Source organism: Podarcis melisellensis (assembly GCF_964234715.1).
Source record: "Podarcis melisellensis genome assembly, chromosome: 5".
In the NCBI taxonomy this organism is placed as follows: domain Eukaryota; kingdom Metazoa; phylum Chordata; class Lepidosauria; order Squamata; family Lacertidae; genus Podarcis; species Podarcis melisellensis.
The window spans coordinates 99,528,173-99,545,492 of NC_138537.1; the positions used below are offsets into that span (position 1 = coordinate 99,528,173).

General features: G+C 43.5%; 1 protein-coding gene across 3 annotated transcripts in view; it reads right to left on the reverse strand.

The window, feature by feature from the left end:
* The window catches only part of LRP6 (LDL receptor related protein 6), a 106,011-nt gene that overhangs the window by 14,583 nt on the left and 74,108 nt on the right, over positions 1 to 17,320 (reverse strand). For all 3 annotated transcript variants that reach the window (XM_081913290.1, XM_081913289.1, XM_081913291.1), the window contains 7 exons: positions 11,181 to 11,365; positions 9,413 to 9,739; positions 8,516 to 8,718; positions 7,008 to 7,219; positions 6,380 to 6,573; positions 1,575 to 1,784; positions 1,205 to 1,330 (listed from right to left, as the gene is read on the reverse strand). In XM_081913290.1, coding sequence (XP_081769416.1) covers positions 1,205 to 1,330; positions 1,575 to 1,784; positions 6,380 to 6,573; positions 7,008 to 7,219; positions 8,516 to 8,718; positions 9,413 to 9,739; positions 11,181 to 11,365 — 1,457 coding nt within the window. The remainder of the gene's footprint in view (positions 1 to 1,204; positions 1,331 to 1,574; positions 1,785 to 6,379; positions 6,574 to 7,007; positions 7,220 to 8,515; positions 8,719 to 9,412; positions 9,740 to 11,180; positions 11,366 to 17,320) is intronic.

A 17,320-nucleotide genomic window follows, 5' to 3' on the forward strand; every position in this document is an offset into this window, starting at 1 on the left:
GATTTTATCCCATCACTGTTGTACAGTCTGGTTATTTTGCTGCTCTTATGGGTCATATAATGCACCTGCCTGGGCAATAAGCTCCTTATTATGCCTTTATGTTTCAGTTGGACATGAAGAGTTCTGTTTTTAGTGCAATCCAGTTGTGTTCATGAAGGCAGCTCATGTTCCAATGATCTACAATAAGTCTATATGAAAACATTAAAAAGGGATATAATGTACAGCAGATGGGTGCACCACAGTGACTCAGTGTCTAGTTATGTGCTTTCTATAAATGCATTCAATAGGCCTTCTTTCAGAGTGAGGGCTTTTTAAGCTCCTTCCAGTCACCACCACAATCTCACTGCAGCTGTTCACACCTAGGACTCAGCTATACAACTGCAAATAAAACATTTCAAGTGTGTTTTAAGTGAAATATACAATGTGACACTAGATGGTGATGCTGAGCCTTATAGAAAATTCAATGTATTTTAAAAAACACTTTAAAAAAAAGCATTTACAGAACGGTTTTTATTTGTGTGTAGATTCCACCCTAGTTAGCAAAACTGTAGTTACTATTGATTGAATGGAGCATAAATTTGGAGATATCTATTTCTTTCTCTTTCTCACATACACTTACATTTTAGCATAGCATTAAATGTCTAGGAAAACATTGCTGAAATACCCTTGTTCTAGCATGTAGACATGTTTGCTGTGGAAATAAGCTAACTAATTCACATTGGTTTAACACTTCAAAATCCTCACACTTTCTCTGTAAGGTCAGAGACAGAGAAAAAATGTTAACTGCCCTATTTAATGTCTAGCCTTGGACTGCAGACGCATCTCTCTTAACAATGGTTTGGAGCAAGATGCAAGCTTGTGCACTCCTTCTTCCCTCTTTAGTACAAATCTTTCCCCCACCCCACCCCAAGCCAGCTCTGTTTTAATCATAATTTAGAATGATATGATTTTAGTCGTGGTTAGCACTACCTGGGCTTCCCACTTCCCAACACTTTGGTGTGCTTTCGAACTGCTAGGTGGGCAGGAGCAGGGACCGAGCAACGGGGGCTCACCCCGTCGCGGGGATTCGAATTGCTGACCTTCCGATCAGCAAGCCCTAGGCTCAGTGGTTTAGACCACTGCGCCACCTGCGTCCCTCCATGTATTGGCATATAGGGGGAATGAAGCCACTTAAAAATGGAAACAAAATAAAAAGAAGCTTTACCTCCACAAGAAAGTTCGTCCTGAAGCAAGACAAGGTGCACAGGGCAGGAACAACGTGTCGTTCCATCCCCTTTGACAATGCAAATGTGTGAGCAACCACCATTATCTTGGGAACAGGGGTGCTGTCCTACGGAGCAAAATAAGAGTGGAAACTTATTGTTCATGTATTAAAACTGTTTTTTAAAAATAAAATACAGCATATATCAGTGGTTTCCAAATTACATTCCAGGTAACCCTACGGCTCATTAGGAGTTTACTGGGGGATCCCTCAATGGTAGTGAACAGCATAATAAAGAAACCAACCAAATCTTAACCATGTATGATATGGGTCATTTAGTTTTTCCTTCCCTGTTATGTTGCTTGACACTTACTGTACTCCTGTATGTTGAGTTCCTTAACAGCATGAATATCGCTGAGCTGGGTAATACGAGCCTGAACTTTCATACGTCCCTCTCGAAGTGTTGTGTCAATCTTTTCAATCATCTGTTGATGTCTGTCAATCCAGTACAGCCAGTTTTCAAACACAGTCAGACCTACTGGTTGTAGTATGTTGGTATCTTCTAAGACTATCCGATTGGCTCCTATGGAGAGGAGAGGAAATATAGTTGAAAAATGTGGCAACAAGGGTTCAATGAGAAATAATGCACCAAGTAACTACTCACTGCCCCCACTCACGGGCCTGGTTGGTCTTCCAAGGAGAACATCACCTCATGAAATCACCCCATCCAAAACGGATTACAAGTCTCTATCCAGATGAACAAATTTCCCAACCCATCTTAATATCTGGATTACATTAGTTTTGGGCTGAAAGGAAGCAAGCAATCTCCATAAGTGTTCAGGATTCCTCACAGCCTCCCTCAGACAAACAAGAGGAAAAGACGCATCCTGAGGCACCCCAATGGCCAACAGCCAGAAGATGGAACAAAAGCCCTCAACACCCCCTGTATTAGCATATGTAAACTCTAGATTACAAGACACTGTGCCCTGAATACCAACCACCAGGTTTCAGCAGTGGGAGACAGCTTTTGCCCTCAAACTTAGATTTCCCAAAGACATCTGGTGGGCCACTGCGGGAAACAGAATGCTGCACTAGGTGAACTGTTTGTCTGATCCAGGACAGTGGGTGGGTGGGTGGGTGGGTGTGGGTGTGTAAAACCTGTCTTTCTAATATACATGTTGAATTACATAACTAACATGTAGCAGATCCTACCACTTATCACCAATTAATACAGTGGTACCTTGGGTTAAGAACTTAATTTGTTCCGGAGGTCCGTTCTTAACCTGGAACTGTTCTTAACCTGAAGCACCACTTTAGCCAATGGGGCCTCCTGCTGCCGCCGCACCACAACTGCGCAATTTCTGTTCTCATCCTGAAGCAAAGTTCTTAACCTGAAGCACGATTTCTGGGTTAGCGGAGTCTGTAACCTGAAGCGTCTGTAACCCGAGGTACCACTGTAATTAAATATAGAGCAACACAACCTCACTGCATGCCAATTACATGAAGTTGTTCAATTTACCACAGGCTATCATGTGGGGGAACTTGTGTGAGGGAAAACTTAATGATTTAGAGTCTCAGGCAGCAGCTGATCAAGCAAACAAGAAAAGTTTTATTAAAAAAGAAGATTGTGAAACAAAACAGGTCAGGAAATGCATTCTTTCAAGTAGAAGTTAACTTATTACTAAAATGAGGTAAAAAGATGACACAGGCTTAAATACAATTCTATGGGTATAGCTCTTCTTAAACATTAGCTTCTGTTACTTAGCTTTGGCAGTTAAATACTTTTAAAGCAGCCCAGCTTCCCTCCTAGGTTAAGACGAGTGAGGGGCGCTTTCCCTTACTTTCTGCTCTCTTAACAACCTGAGGTATTCCCAATGGTCTAACAGATCCCCTTGTTCCTGGGAGTCTTTGGGACCCGGAAGAACTCTCCCCTCCAGGCAGCCTGAATTCCCTCAGGTTCCACCTCCCAGAACTGCATTCCTTCCCAGACCCTCCACACGAGGAGGCTCTGTCCTCTTGCTCCAGATGGTCTCCTCAGGGTGGATGCTTAACTGAACTCAGAGCCAGGTCTCCCTCAGTCAAATCCTATCCTACTCCCTAGCTCTCCTCTGCAATCCAGCCCTATCTATCTTCTCAACCTTCCCTGAATCTGAACCTTAGCCTTATCTCACTCTCTCCCTCAGAAACAGCTCCTTTTATTCTCCCTCCCAGAGTGCTGCTCCTCCCCCTTCTGTGTCTAGCTGACTCTGTAGCCAATCAGAGAGAGGCTCCAGCCCTCTGGTGGAATTTCAGGGGACTGCATCGTCAGGCTCTGGTCTGCTTCTGCTGTCCGTCACAGTGGCTTTCATCACAATTAAAATTGAACTATATCAGCATAATAAAAACAACAACTTTTAAAGACTAGATCTTAGAGAAATTTATATTTTTATGCTCATACGATTGTTCCCCACGGCCTTGACAAATTTGTAGTAACAGTATTAGTAAAATAACGCAGATCATACATCCATGACAACATTCATGATGTAAGAGAGAAAAGTTACCAAAGACACCAACAAACGCAAATCCAGCTTGATTTCATATTGAACCTCCCAATCACCACAACAATTTATAGTGATTTTATTTAATTCCTTTTCCTTGTTTTTATTTTTTTGACAGCCAGTGCATAGGGGGCCATGTCACAAAGCTATTATTGTCTCTCAAAAGAGACAATCAGGACCATTTTTGTGGGGGTGTACTTGCTTGCTTGTGCAAATGGAAGTTTCAGAAGGCAATCTCTTGGGTCTGTATAAACTGCTATACCGCTGAATATGGTTGTTGAAATGACATCATGATAAGGCATATTGCCTGGTTGAAACACTTGAGTGAAATATGAACAAAATGCAGAGACTGACAGCTTCCCAGGGGACAGCTCAGCTGAACTTTTCTTGAGAGCAGGCACCATCTCTCCCTGCTCCTCCCTCACCTGTAAACCTACACAAACCAGCACAAACTCTTCAAGCTGAACTGCCTGCTCTCACCCCCAACACTCTTCAGCACTTAGCTAATTGTGCAGAGCCTGCTAACAATCCAGCAGGAAACCCCCACGGCTAGACAATCAAAGATCCACACCCATGAGGGGCGAGTATTTTGATCTTGATTTTCTGGTGGTGTTTACATTGTTGGTTCCCAATAAATAGCTACCCTTTATATTAAAAATGAAGGTTTTAAAATTTTATTTAAAGGAGGCTATCTCTTTGCTTGAAGGGACACGGGTGGCGCTGTGGGTTAAACCACAGAGCCTAGGACTTGCCGATCAGGTTGGTGGCTCGAATCCCCGTGACGGGGTGAGCTCCCATTGCTCGGTCCCTGCTCCTGCCAACCTAGCAGTTCCAAAGCACGTCAAAGTGCAAGTAGATAAATGGGTACCACTCTGACGGGAAGGTAAACGGCATTTCCGTGCGCTGCTCTGGTTCACCAGAAGCAGCTTAGTCATGCTGGCCACATGACCCGGAAGCTGTACGCCGGCTCCCTCGGCCAGTAAAGCGAGATGAGCGCGGCAACCCCAGAGTTGGCCACGACTGGACCTAATGGTCAGGGGTCCCTTTACCTTTACTATCTCTTTGCTCCCCTCCCTCCCTTTGAGATGGGTTTTTTTTGGAGGGGGGGTCCTTCTGTGGCAGGGGGAAATGGAGGAGGAAGATTTAACTAACTGCCTTATGCTGAAATAGGAGGTTGGGTACTATGTAACCTGAGGTGAGAATGATGGGGAGAGTGTTTGTCAGTAAGCAGTGCAAGAAAATGTGTCTACTCACAAGCAAGCCCTGCTGAATTCAATGGGGCTTATTCCACTTAGACCTCTGAGTGCGGAAACAGATGCAACTTGAACTACTCTTAATTTAGTTGAAAATATATTAAATATATTATATGGAAATTTATTTAATATTTTTATTAAATCAACTACTTACTTAAATTGTAAAAATGCCCACAAAATTGCATAGAGGCGCAGAGTTCCATGCGACGTTGGGGGGGGGGCTCATTGCATGTGCATGACGTCACACACATGTAACATTACGCATGTTGGGAGGAGGCTGTGAGGCCCAGTGAGGCCATCCACCAACACGAGGAGGCCCAGCTGGGGCCGGCCCCTCAACATGGGGGGGGGGCGCTCAGCCCCATCCCAGCATACTTTGGGGCATTGAACTGTCCTCAGACCCATGAAGTTGGCATGTATGAGTTGAAGCATGCTATCAGATATCATGATGTACTGAAAAATCATGATGTTTAGCTGGTGGTATATTGCGATGCTGAAAACCAAATATTGCCCAGCCATAGGGGACAGGCTAACAGATAATGAGTGTTGACCTGAAGTTGACTACAAATACACGCTCTGTCTATGGAGAAGACCTTGTTATATAGCAGCCACCCAAGACTGCAATGGGCATCACTTGGAAATGCAGCTCAATATAAGCACTTCCTAAGGAAACCAGTGAGAGTTTGGTCAGATAATGAACTCTAAAATACTGTTTTCAGGAGTGGATACCAAGGAAAAAAATTGATGTTTCCAATTAGTTGTAGGTCCATTCTGGATTCTAGCCAGAAGATCCAATCCATCCCTTAGTTGACACTCTCAAGATTAATGCAGAGCTCAGCCCTGAAAAATAATAATAATCTAAAACATACTGATAAGCTGCTTTACAGAGCTGGTTATCACCCAATTCCATAGAGCTTAGCGCAAGAAAATGCTCAATGGGTACACTAGCAATTCTTTTAGTATAGTGGTACCTCTGGATGCAAACGGGATCTGTTCTGGAGCCCCGTTCGCATCCTGACGTGAACACAACCCTCACCTGTGGGTCGCAATTCACTGCTTCCGTGCATTTGCGTGACGTCATTTTCAGTGTGCGCATGCGGCAAAACCTGGAAGCAACATGCTCCGTTACTTCCTGGTCGCCACGGAGCGTAACCAGAAAATGCTCAACCTGAAGCACGTTTAACCCGAGGTATGACTGTATATTTAAACTGAGCGTAGTCTGCTCTTGCGTCACAGAAATTTCTGCAAATTCACTACAATGAAAATATAAAGAGGAAAGGGGAAACCAGCAATGGAGCAAGAGAGAATACCCATTCCTTCCTACCAGTTTATGAAATACTTACAACACTGATTAAAATTGGTAAAAGGAAGTTGTTGTTTTACTCTACCTGAAAGGTCACTGCTCTCAATTTTCCGGAGGTCAAAATCTGCCCAGAATAACTTCCCCAACTGGTTGTCAATTGCCAAGGCTACAGGCTTGCTCAGTCCACTGGAAAATAAGACCTCACGTTCAGTTCCATCTAATGCAGCCCTTTCTATTTTAGGAGGAGACCTCTCCTGGTGATTGGTGAAATACATGTACCTATAAAAACAGAGTTAGATCATTTATGTCCTTTTCTTAAAAGCTATCCTTCCCCATATATTTATTTATGGAGCATAATATCTAAGATGTTGATATTATATATATTTTAAAGTTGTACTTCCCTGATCCAATAACAATCAATGTCAAATTTTATAACAGCTATCCCCTAACTATTCAACTATAGCAATCGCTCTCATTTTATTTCCCCCACCCCGTTTTTCTCTCTTACACAGCCACACTCCCCACTGCCATTCCTCTACCAGTCTCTAAGTCCACCCAACATGTCATTCCACTCTGCTGTCAACCGTTCTTCCATTAGCTACTCTGTCACAGAAGCACCTTCTATTTCAAAAAGGTGAGCTGATAAAAAAGAAAACCTAGAGCTTTAATTGCTGAGTTTTAAGAATGTATATTCCATGCAACACTCTACCTACCCTTTTTCTGGGTTCACAACAATGGCCCTGGGCCTATCCTGATCTCCTTTCAGCACCACCCCCATCAGCCTTCCATCCAGGCGTGTAACATTGATTACATTTGTGGCTTCGCAAGTCCAATAAACATAACGACTGTAGATGTCAATACTCAGATCATAGGGTTGTATGTCTAGGTTTTGATTTGGAACTGGACTCATCACAACCGTAAAGCTCTGGGGTGGAAAGAAAAAGATTGAAGACTGATCCAAGGAAGCAACCAGAAGAGAATTAGCCACACAATGCAGAATTACTATATGAAAGCAATGGCTTTACAATAACTCAGAGCCTCAAAGTTCCTTGGCTCAAGTTACAGCCAAGCGTTGAAACAGAATATAATAATAATTTTCTTTCTTTCTTTCTTTCTTTCTTTCTTTCTTTCTTTCTTTCTTTCTTTCTTTCTTTCTTTCCCACCCATTTGGATGGGTTGCCCCAGCCACTCAGGGTGGCTTCCAACACATTTAAAAGCATAATAAAACCTCAAACATTAACAATCTGATACAATACAAAAAGTCACATAAACTTATATCAAATATAAGTACTGTCCTGAGACCTTCGGGTAGAGGGCGGTTTAGAAAGAAAGAAAAGAAAGAAAGAAAGAAAGAAAGAAAGAAAGAAAGAAAGAAAGAAAGAAAGAAAGAAAGAAAGGAGAAATAAGAAAGAAGAAAGAAAGATTCAATAATCCATTAAAAGTGCAGCACTTCTCATTTTCATGCTTCTACTGTAATTCCAATAGAGAGATTTCTGTGTCAGCAGTATGTGGTTCCCACAGTTAGTGTCATGTATCTATCCATGCATGAGTTCATTTTTGAATATAACAGGAAATGTTTCCCAATTTAGTGCGTGTTGAAGCATTTGAATGCACCCCTGCTGTTGTCTTTTATTTCATTTTCATTTTATTTTATTTTAAAGTGAACAAGGAAGTAAAATAGCTGTCCAGATAAATGCAGTCTTTGATATTTAATTCACCAGGTTGGCACTGTTTGTAACACACAATCTACAGTTAATATTCAGATATCAGAAGGAAGTTTAGTACATATATTCAGAATATTTAAACATCAGCTTGACTTCTCATGCCCATTTTAATAGGGACAGAAAAAAAATATAACATATTCTATGGTTCTACTTCTAAAGCAAGGTCTCTCAAATGTTGTATTTTACTAGTTTTGTGGGATGTCTGTTCACAAATCTACAGCATCTGTGCTAATTTTAGCTAATTCGCCAAAGACTCATAAAACTAAGAGATAGGTAGGTTTGAAATATAATATGATCTCCTCCTCAAAATTGAGGTATTCCTATTTACATCTGTTCTCCATCTATGACCATATTTCACTAGCAAACATGTACTCAGTAGATTTTAGTATACAAAATTCATTTATAAAATATTTAGAACATGAATACCATTTTAAAGATCCCTATTCCTCCTCCCCCCCCCCCACTTTGGAAACCCAAAGGACCCACACTTAAGATACCTGACTGCCATCCTCCTGTGACCTCCTGATAATGTTTTGCCGAGAGTCAATCCAGTACAGGTGCTTGTCTACAGGGTCATAGTCAATGGCTCGGATGTTCCTGAGGCTATGGATTGGAAGGATAATATCTGGACTCTGCTGCTCATCTATCACCATGCGATTTATTGCATTCTTCTGACTGAAGAGAAGGAAACTGGTAGGGGCTTAAACATAAATACAAAAAAGCCAACCGGTCATTTTCAAAAACAATTATTAAACTATTCATTTAACAAAAACATGTTTATGCTACTTAGCAAATTAGGGCTGCTATCTTTAATTAATTGGCAAAAACAAAACAAAACTAATTAAACAGCGAGGGGTGTGTGACATACAAATTGTTTTTCACACACAATTTTTTAAATCTATTTTGCTCTGGATATCTTGATAGTCTCCATTATGGCTTTAGTATTGAGAATTAAGCTCAAATCTTAAATTCAAGCATGTTGTCAGGCATGAACTTGCTGGATAGCCTCCAACAAGGCTCTAGGCTCCCTGAGTTCTGCAATCTGAAATATATTACTAGTGGCCTATGCTTAGTGTTAGGATTAGAGAACTAATTCATACAATGTGTTTTGAGCATTTAGGGAAACAACTAAACAGAAAATTACTGAGTTTTTCAGCAATGAATAAAAAACAAAAAGCCTAACACATGCAACCTATATTCAAATCTTGCATGATTTGAACAAACCTGTCTATGTTACAAGTGGAAATGGCTCAGTATTTGGCATATTCCTGCTCCATCCACTACAGCTATAGCTCATTTTGGTTTAAATTTCAAACATTACTGTAATATTTGAGACGAACCATGAAAACATAGCCCTTTGCCCTCTGCACCACCTAACTGTGTTTATGGCTTACCACTACATGTTCTGTTGTCAGAATTCAAGGAATAGTGAGCTGGACATCCGCAGACAAAACCACCAACAGGCACTGCCAAGCAGAGGTGGGAACAATGCCCATTACTGGAGGCACATTCGTTCCAGCCCGCTTGACGAGATGAATGGAAGACTAGGATATCCATCACATAATCCAAGTGGTTTTGGATGACAGTTCTGTTTTGGCCACTGGTCTTGTTGGCACGTTCAATGCTTCGCCGGCTCCAGTCTGTCCAATAGATGTAATCCTGGTACTGAGTCAGACCAAATGGATGAGGCAAGTCATCTGCTATAACATCACGGTCAAGACCTGTTTAAGGAAAAAAAATATATACTGATGTCAAGATTTCCCCACCTCTCCCACACTCGGAAGGACAGTTGCAATCAAATACATCTACAGTAACTCATAGATATAATGAACATGAGAGCCAGCGTGGTGCAGTGATTAGCTAGTAGTACTACAAGTTGGGAGATCAGTTTCAAATTTGCACTCAGTTTCAAACCTACACTGTGTAACCTTGATCCAATCACTAACCTACCTCACAGGGTTGCTGCAAGGAGAATAATGCATGCCACCCTGAGTTCCTTTTGATAAACAAATATTACCGTATTTTTCGCTCCATAGGGCGCACCGGACCATAGGGCGCACCGGGCCATAGGGCGCACCTAGTTTTTAGGGGGGAGAATCAAGGGGAAAAAATCTTATTCCCCCCCCCCCAGCCCCGAAGAGCAGCGTACAGGCTGCGCGCAACCTCTCCCTTCCAGAGGGGCTGTGCACAGCTATGGCACAAGCCAAGACAGCGCTGTCTTGGCTTCCTCTTTAGCCCCGTGCAATCTCTCCCTACCAAGAGAGGCTGCGTGGGGCTAAAGAAGCCATAGCCCCATGCAGCCCCTTCCTGCTGGAGGGGCTGCGCACGGCTATCCCTGAAGCCTTCCGAGCACAGACTCTCCTGGCTTCAGCGAAAGGAACCTGAAGCCTCCAGAACGTAGCGGGAACTTGCGCTGCGCTCGGAAGGCTTCAGGGGCTATCCCTGAAGCCTGGAGAGCGAGAGGGGTAAGTGTGCACCGACCCCTCTCACTCTCCAGGCTTCAGTGAAAGCAACACAAAGCCTCCGGAGCATGGAGGGAGCGTTCCCTCTGCGCTTTGGAGGCTTAGCGTTGCTATCGCTGAAGCCAAGGAGCCTGCATTCACTCCATAGGATGCACACACATTTCCCCTCAATTTTTGGAGGGGGAAAAGTGCATCCTATAGAGTGAAAAATACAGTAAGTGAAACTTTGCAAATGAATGAATGGAGAAATTTATGGGGAAACCTTTTAGTCACACCAGAACAAAGTAATTCTGACAATGTAAAATAAATGTACATATCCCCTTTTCTGTCTCTCAAAAGCACCACAGTTCAAAACATTGCATAGCATTAAAAAATAAGCAAGAAAACAAAATATGGGTCAGCAGAAAATAAAGGCACTAAATTAGTATCAGAACCAGTCAATCACAAAACAGGGACTGAAATAACTAACCATGAGAGCAGACTGGAGAATGACAGTCTTCACAAGGCAATGAAACATCAAGAGGAATGGATCAGATACAGTAGATTGGAAGAGGGGAGAAAGAGACAGCCAGCTAGCCGGCCAGTCAGATTTCACTGGAGACCTTAGCAGTTGGGTTTACTGGAGCAGGCAGTATTTTAAATACCCTGATCCCCGCTTCAGCTGACTTCAAGAATCCTAGCTAAACCAGCAGAACTGTACCTAGCATATTTGAAGACTCAATTAGGTTGGTATCCAAATCAGTCCAGTACAATCTTCTTTTAGCATAATCGATTGTCAGCCCATTAGCCCGTCCCACATTTGGCACCAATGTTGTACGTTCACTACCATCCATGGCAGCTCTGTCAATTTTGGGCTTTCCACCCCATTCTGTCCAGTACATGAATCTGAAAATATAGATCAAATATTCCATATTCATCTCATACAGAACCAAAGACAAAACATAGAAATATATCAGAACTATAATGCTTAAACATTTGTTTTAGCACACAACATAATGTAGCCTTATTGGAGTTCACCGATTGGGTCTGCGTTGCTCCGGGACAGGAGGAAGGAAGTCAAAATAACACCGAGGTTGGTTCAAAGAAAGAGTTTATTCTGCTCTCCGGATAGCAGAAGGCACCTGTGTGGTGAGTCCACAGCAAGTACAAAGAAATGACAGGTTTCATGCAGTTTATATATCCTCCAGGCACCCTCTCACTCCTCCCCTAGGAGCCCAACTACGTCGGCGTACGTACACAGGTTGACATCACATATGTTCCTGCTCTGGTACTCTCAACCATAAAAGGATCTTCCTTCCTGTACTTCTGACCATAAAAGGATATTCCTGTTCCTACTCCTATCTTGGAGCAAGAGGTCACTACTTCCGAGAACATGCTCTGGCGTTAGTCTCAGACTTGGGTCTCTGCGTCATTTGTGGTCAGGACACATGTCTGTGTCTGTTCTACTGGTAAAGTCAAGGCCAGTCTTGCCGTCAAACTGATAAGGGAGAGAGCTGTGTTCTTGTTTTGCATTTGCTCAACGGCTAAAGTTTATGCATTTTAGCTAAGGAGAAATGGGGATTTTGGTGCAGTTTAAAAACTGCCTGCACAGTCAGTTTCGGGGTTTGGGAAACCCATTCCTTCAATAACTTTCATTTCTTTTGAGAGGTAAATAGTTTCACTGTACTGTGTATAATAGATCCCTAGGCTTAAATATTCACCCAGCCATTGCAAACAATGGGTAGCTTTGGGTAACTAATGACTCTCAGCCTAACTTACCTTACAGGGCTGCTGTGGAAGATAAAGAAGGAATATATGTACATCGGTCTGAGTGTCTTAGAGGAAAAGTGGACTATACAGTAAGATCATGGAGGGCAGCAGGCAACGGACTAGAGCAAGTGGTTCTCAAGCATTTTCCCCACAGACCACTTGAAAATTGCTGAGAGTCTTGGCAGACCACCTACTGATTTTTCTGTTTGTTGTGGTAATTATAATCCACTATGCTGGATGCTGGATGATTTTAATTGTATTTTAATTGGTTATTTTAGTTGTTATCAGTACTATTTTTCTAGAAAAAGAGGTGCTGGAACTCACCATGAACGCTTCCCTTGTTCTCTCATAATGGCAATGGAGCCCACCTGAGAGGGGCCAGAACTGAGTTCTAGTAAGTTCCGGCTGAAAAAAAGCCCTGGTTATTATATTAAGTAAGATACATTGTTTTTATTGGCACTCATCTTTTAATGGTTTTGCCTGAAAAATGTACAGTGGTACCTCGGTTTAAGTACTTAATTCGTTCCGGAGGTCCGTACTTAACCTGAAACTGTTCTCTAGCTAATGGGGCCTCCTGCTGCTTCCACGCCGCCGGAGCATGATTTCTGTTCTCAACCTGAAGCAAAGTTCTTAACCTGAAGCACTATTTCTGGGTTAGCGGAGTCTGTAACCTGAAGCGTATGTAACCTGAGGTACCACTGTATAGGGGAAATTCAACATCTTTTTATACTGCAAAATAAACTGAAGATTGAATAAGCTATTGCAGCTTGTTAGTTGCCAAGTAATCTGCAGCTTTGGATCTAGACTGTTTCTGTCATGGCATGGGATTGTAAGGAGGACAGTGATGATGACTAACCTGTGACCCTCCAGACATTGTTGGACTCCAACTCCCACCAAACACAGCCAATGGTGAGAGACGAAGGGAGGATGGCAACTGTAGTACAGTAAAGTCCATTACCTCTGGTGTAACAACATATGATCCTATCTACTCTATGGATCACATTATCATACCCTTATACTGCCTATTTTATTCCAATTATTCCTTGGCATTACATGTTTGAAAATCACTGGCATGGGCAAACCTTGTTTTTGATGAGTTAGGGTTTACCAGGGGTTATTCAACAAGTAAAGAAGATTTCCTTTTTGTCTACCACAATTAATATTTTCCTGCCATGATCAATGTACCAGGATATACTCTCCACTCATCCAGGGCTAGGATGAGACCCAGCAGGCCTGGCTTGCACCACATGTGGACTGAGAATGTACTGTAGGAAATAACCAAGAACACTGCAACATGTAAGGGGTTTGTGACTGACATAGAGAGATTCATCAGCACGCATCTGAAGAACAGAAAGAAGGCAAGGTTTGAAACCACTGGCCTAAATTCTCATAGGACAGTCAGCATTTTCTCAAATCTTGCTGAAATTGAGTCAGATAGCTGGTCCACCCCGGGTGGCCCTCCAAACTCTTTTGGAAAAGGGGTCCGCCCCTGTTCAAGGTCCTACTCCTAGTACAGGGGTCTGCAACCTTTAAGACAAAAAGAGCCACTTGGACCCGTTTCCGAAGGAAAAAAAACTGGGAGCTGCAAAACTCGTCATTATAAAAATAACTTTTTTGTCACTTTTTAAAATTATTTCTTTGTTTGACCCCTCAGAATTACTCCTCCTCATAGAAATAAACGTTAAATTAACAAGTTACCTTTTTGTGTGTGTGTGTGTGTTCTTCACTCCCCTTCAAAACAGTGACCAGCGTACATGCCCCCTTTCAATGCAGTGACCATAGCACATGCCCCTTACAATGTAGCGGGCGGGCGGGTGGGAAGGTGACGTTGGGAGGGAGCGTGACTAACGCACGCACCGCCCCCATGCGACGTCACAGCCAGTACAGCGCCCGCCACAGTGGGGAGTGTCGGGGCACACAATGCGCCTCCTCCCCTTGCTAGTATCCGCCCCGGAGCCGCGGCAAAGGTGTAAAAGAGCCACATGCGGCTCCAGAGCCGCGGGTTGCAGACCCCTGTCCTAGTAGATAAGGGGCCAAGCTCAACAGTCAGATGACCTTGTAAATCCCACTCCGCCTTTACGAGAGGTTTTTCATCAGAGGAAGATAACTGATTTCTTTATTGGCTCCCCTCTTCCCGTATTAAAGTTGAGCCAATTTTCCGAATGACAGACAATTGGAGGCGCATCAAACCCACCCCAGAGCCTTAAAATTGTCTCCTGGAATGTTAACGGCTGGGCGACAAAGCAAATGGACCCTGAGGCAATAAACTTCATCTCTTCTTTTGACATTGTGTGCCTCCAAGAGACCTGGTCCCAACAAAGTATCGCTCTCCCAAATTATTGCTCCTTTAGCTCCTGTGCTCGCAAACTAACTAACAGGGGTCACCCTCAAGTTGGCCTCGCCTGTCTTATTTCAACCAGCTTATCCCTCACTATTTGCGAGGAAATTAAATCTTCCCCTTACTTTCTCACTATAAAGATCCATCTTCCAAAGACCAAAAGCCCATGGTTGATAACTACAGTATATCTGCCCCCAGTAATTAATGATTCTGACCGCAACGAAAGGTGGTCTGAACTTTCGTCTTGGCTTCATGATCTTCAAACAACTAACCCAGGACTTCCTCAAATCCTCTTAGGCGACTTTAATGCAAGAATAGGTCCCAACGACGATGGTATATTATCTTCCGCAGCACTCCTGGACAATCCCCTGCAGCCCCCCTGGGGAAACAGATGCTCCCTTGATCCCATAACAAATGCGTCGGGGAGGCTGATGGCCCAATTGACCATGGAAAACGATCTCTGCATCGCAAATGGCAACGTTACTCCCTTGTCCTCGCAGCAGTTAACGTGCATCACTTCCCGGGGAACCAGTGTTGTCGGCTACATTCTATTGTCGCCGGAGCTATTCTCAATCTCTACAAAAATGGAAGTGGCTGAATATTTTGGTGGTGACCACCTTCCATTGACCCTATTGTTAAACCTAATAGAGCCATTTTCAGCCCCCTCAAACTACAGTTCCACGGCACAAAGCCACCCTGTATACAAAACAAAGAAATGGACAAGCATCAGCTCCTCTCTTGCCCTGGACATACAAAAATCATTTGATATGCCTGCAGTTCCCTCTGACCCAATTCTGCCCGCTGACCAATACCGGAAATTAATTGATGCTTTTTCAACAACTTACATAACCACCACCTCGCCTACCCACCAACACCTCTTCTCTGAATCACCTTGGTTTGACAAGGAATGTAAAGCCCTAAGAAGGCGAATTAGGAAAATGGTCAGAATCATCAAATTTTCCAACGACCCCCAAACCCGTGCAAAGCTTATAGATATTTAAAGGACATACAGAAATATGATTCATTGCAAAAAACAGCAGCACATCCTTGAGGCTTGGTCCACTCTTCGTTCGGCTGTAGAGAGGCATGACTCCTGCTCCTTCTGGCGCTTAGTTAGGCCTTCGGCACCATTCAATCCAGCTACCCAGATTTCCGCTGACGAATGGATTGCCTATTATTCAACCAGTTTCGCTTCTCCAAATCATCTTACAGATCACCTTCAATCCCCGCTGGACCTCTGTTCCTGTTCTCTTAGTCCCACCCCCTCAGTAAACTTTACCTCAACTCGCATCTTCAACATCATAATGTCCATGCAAAGGAACAAGGCCCCCGGCCCAGACATGGTCCCGTTGGACCTTTTCCTGACTGATCCTCTTTGGTGGAGCGAACAGCTGACTCCGGTATTCACCGCTATCTCCTCTGCCCTAGACATCCCCGACTCCTGGAGAGAAGCTACAATAGTTCCGATCTTCAAAGGCGGCCAGCCAAACATCCCTAGGAACTATCGCCCCATCAGTTTATTATCTATTCTGGGGAAAATATTTGCTGCTGTTTTACTGGAAGAACTTCTTTCATGGGTCCATGAGAGGAACATTCTACCGCCAGAACAGATTGGCTTCCGAAAGTCAGCATCAACCATGGACCACTGTCTTACTCTCTATCACCTTGCCAGTAAATACACTGCACCAAGGCAAGGCCACCTATTTGCCGCTTTCATGGACCTGGAGGCCGCCTTTGATTCCATTCCTAGGCAGAGATTATGGTCCAAACTTGCCCATCTGGGAATTGATCCACACCTCCTCTCCCTAATTATTTCCCTTTATTCAAACACCACAGCTCGCGTCCGAAGTGGTCCCAACGGCTCCCTTACCACTCCATTCCCAACGGCCAAGGGCGTCCGACAAGGCTGTCTCTCGGCCCCTTTACTGTTTAATCTCTATCTTCATGATGCAATTTCCCTTTTGAAGCTAGCAACTAAGTATCCTCCTCACTTAGCAGGCCACCCCATTGCTTCCCTTTTCTATGCAGATGATGCCGTCATCTTATCCAGAACAGCAGCAGACCTAGCAAATGCAGTTAATGCATTTATCACCTATTGTAAGGCGGAAGCTCTTAATATTAATTATAAAAAATCGAAAGTCCTCCACTTCACTCGTTCCCGCAAACTCAAGCTGGAGCCGCTTAAGATCACAGGTGGCTACTTAGAAAAGGTAAAAGCCTTTAAATATCTAGGCTTAATATTCACTTATAATCTCTCCTGGACCACCCATCTACAATCTGCCTTTCTCGCTGCAACCATGACCTCTAATGCCATTGTCCGATTTTACCACCAGAAGGGCGGCAAACACCTTCCAGCAGCAATTCAAATATTTAATGCCAAAGTTGTCCCTAAATTATTATATGGCTGCGAAGTATGGACTACAGCAATATCAGGTAACTTGGATCGCCCACTTCACATGTTTCTGAGATCTCTTTCCGGCGTCCCGAGATGTGTCTCAGGTGCAGCCTTACGTCTTGAGTTCGCCCAGCCCTCAATTGTAAAACGAGCATGGAGTCGAGCCATTTCCTATAGCTCCCACCTATTAGCATTGGATGCTAGAATTAGAGGTGGTTTCTCCAATCTGATCCTAAGAGATAGTCATAATTCTCCTTGGAAAACTACAATTAACCTCAAATTCCGCTCTCTTCTCAATCTGAACTGTAAAACTGTTCTTAACTTAGAATGTATTAGCCCGGCGGCCCTACCTCCAATC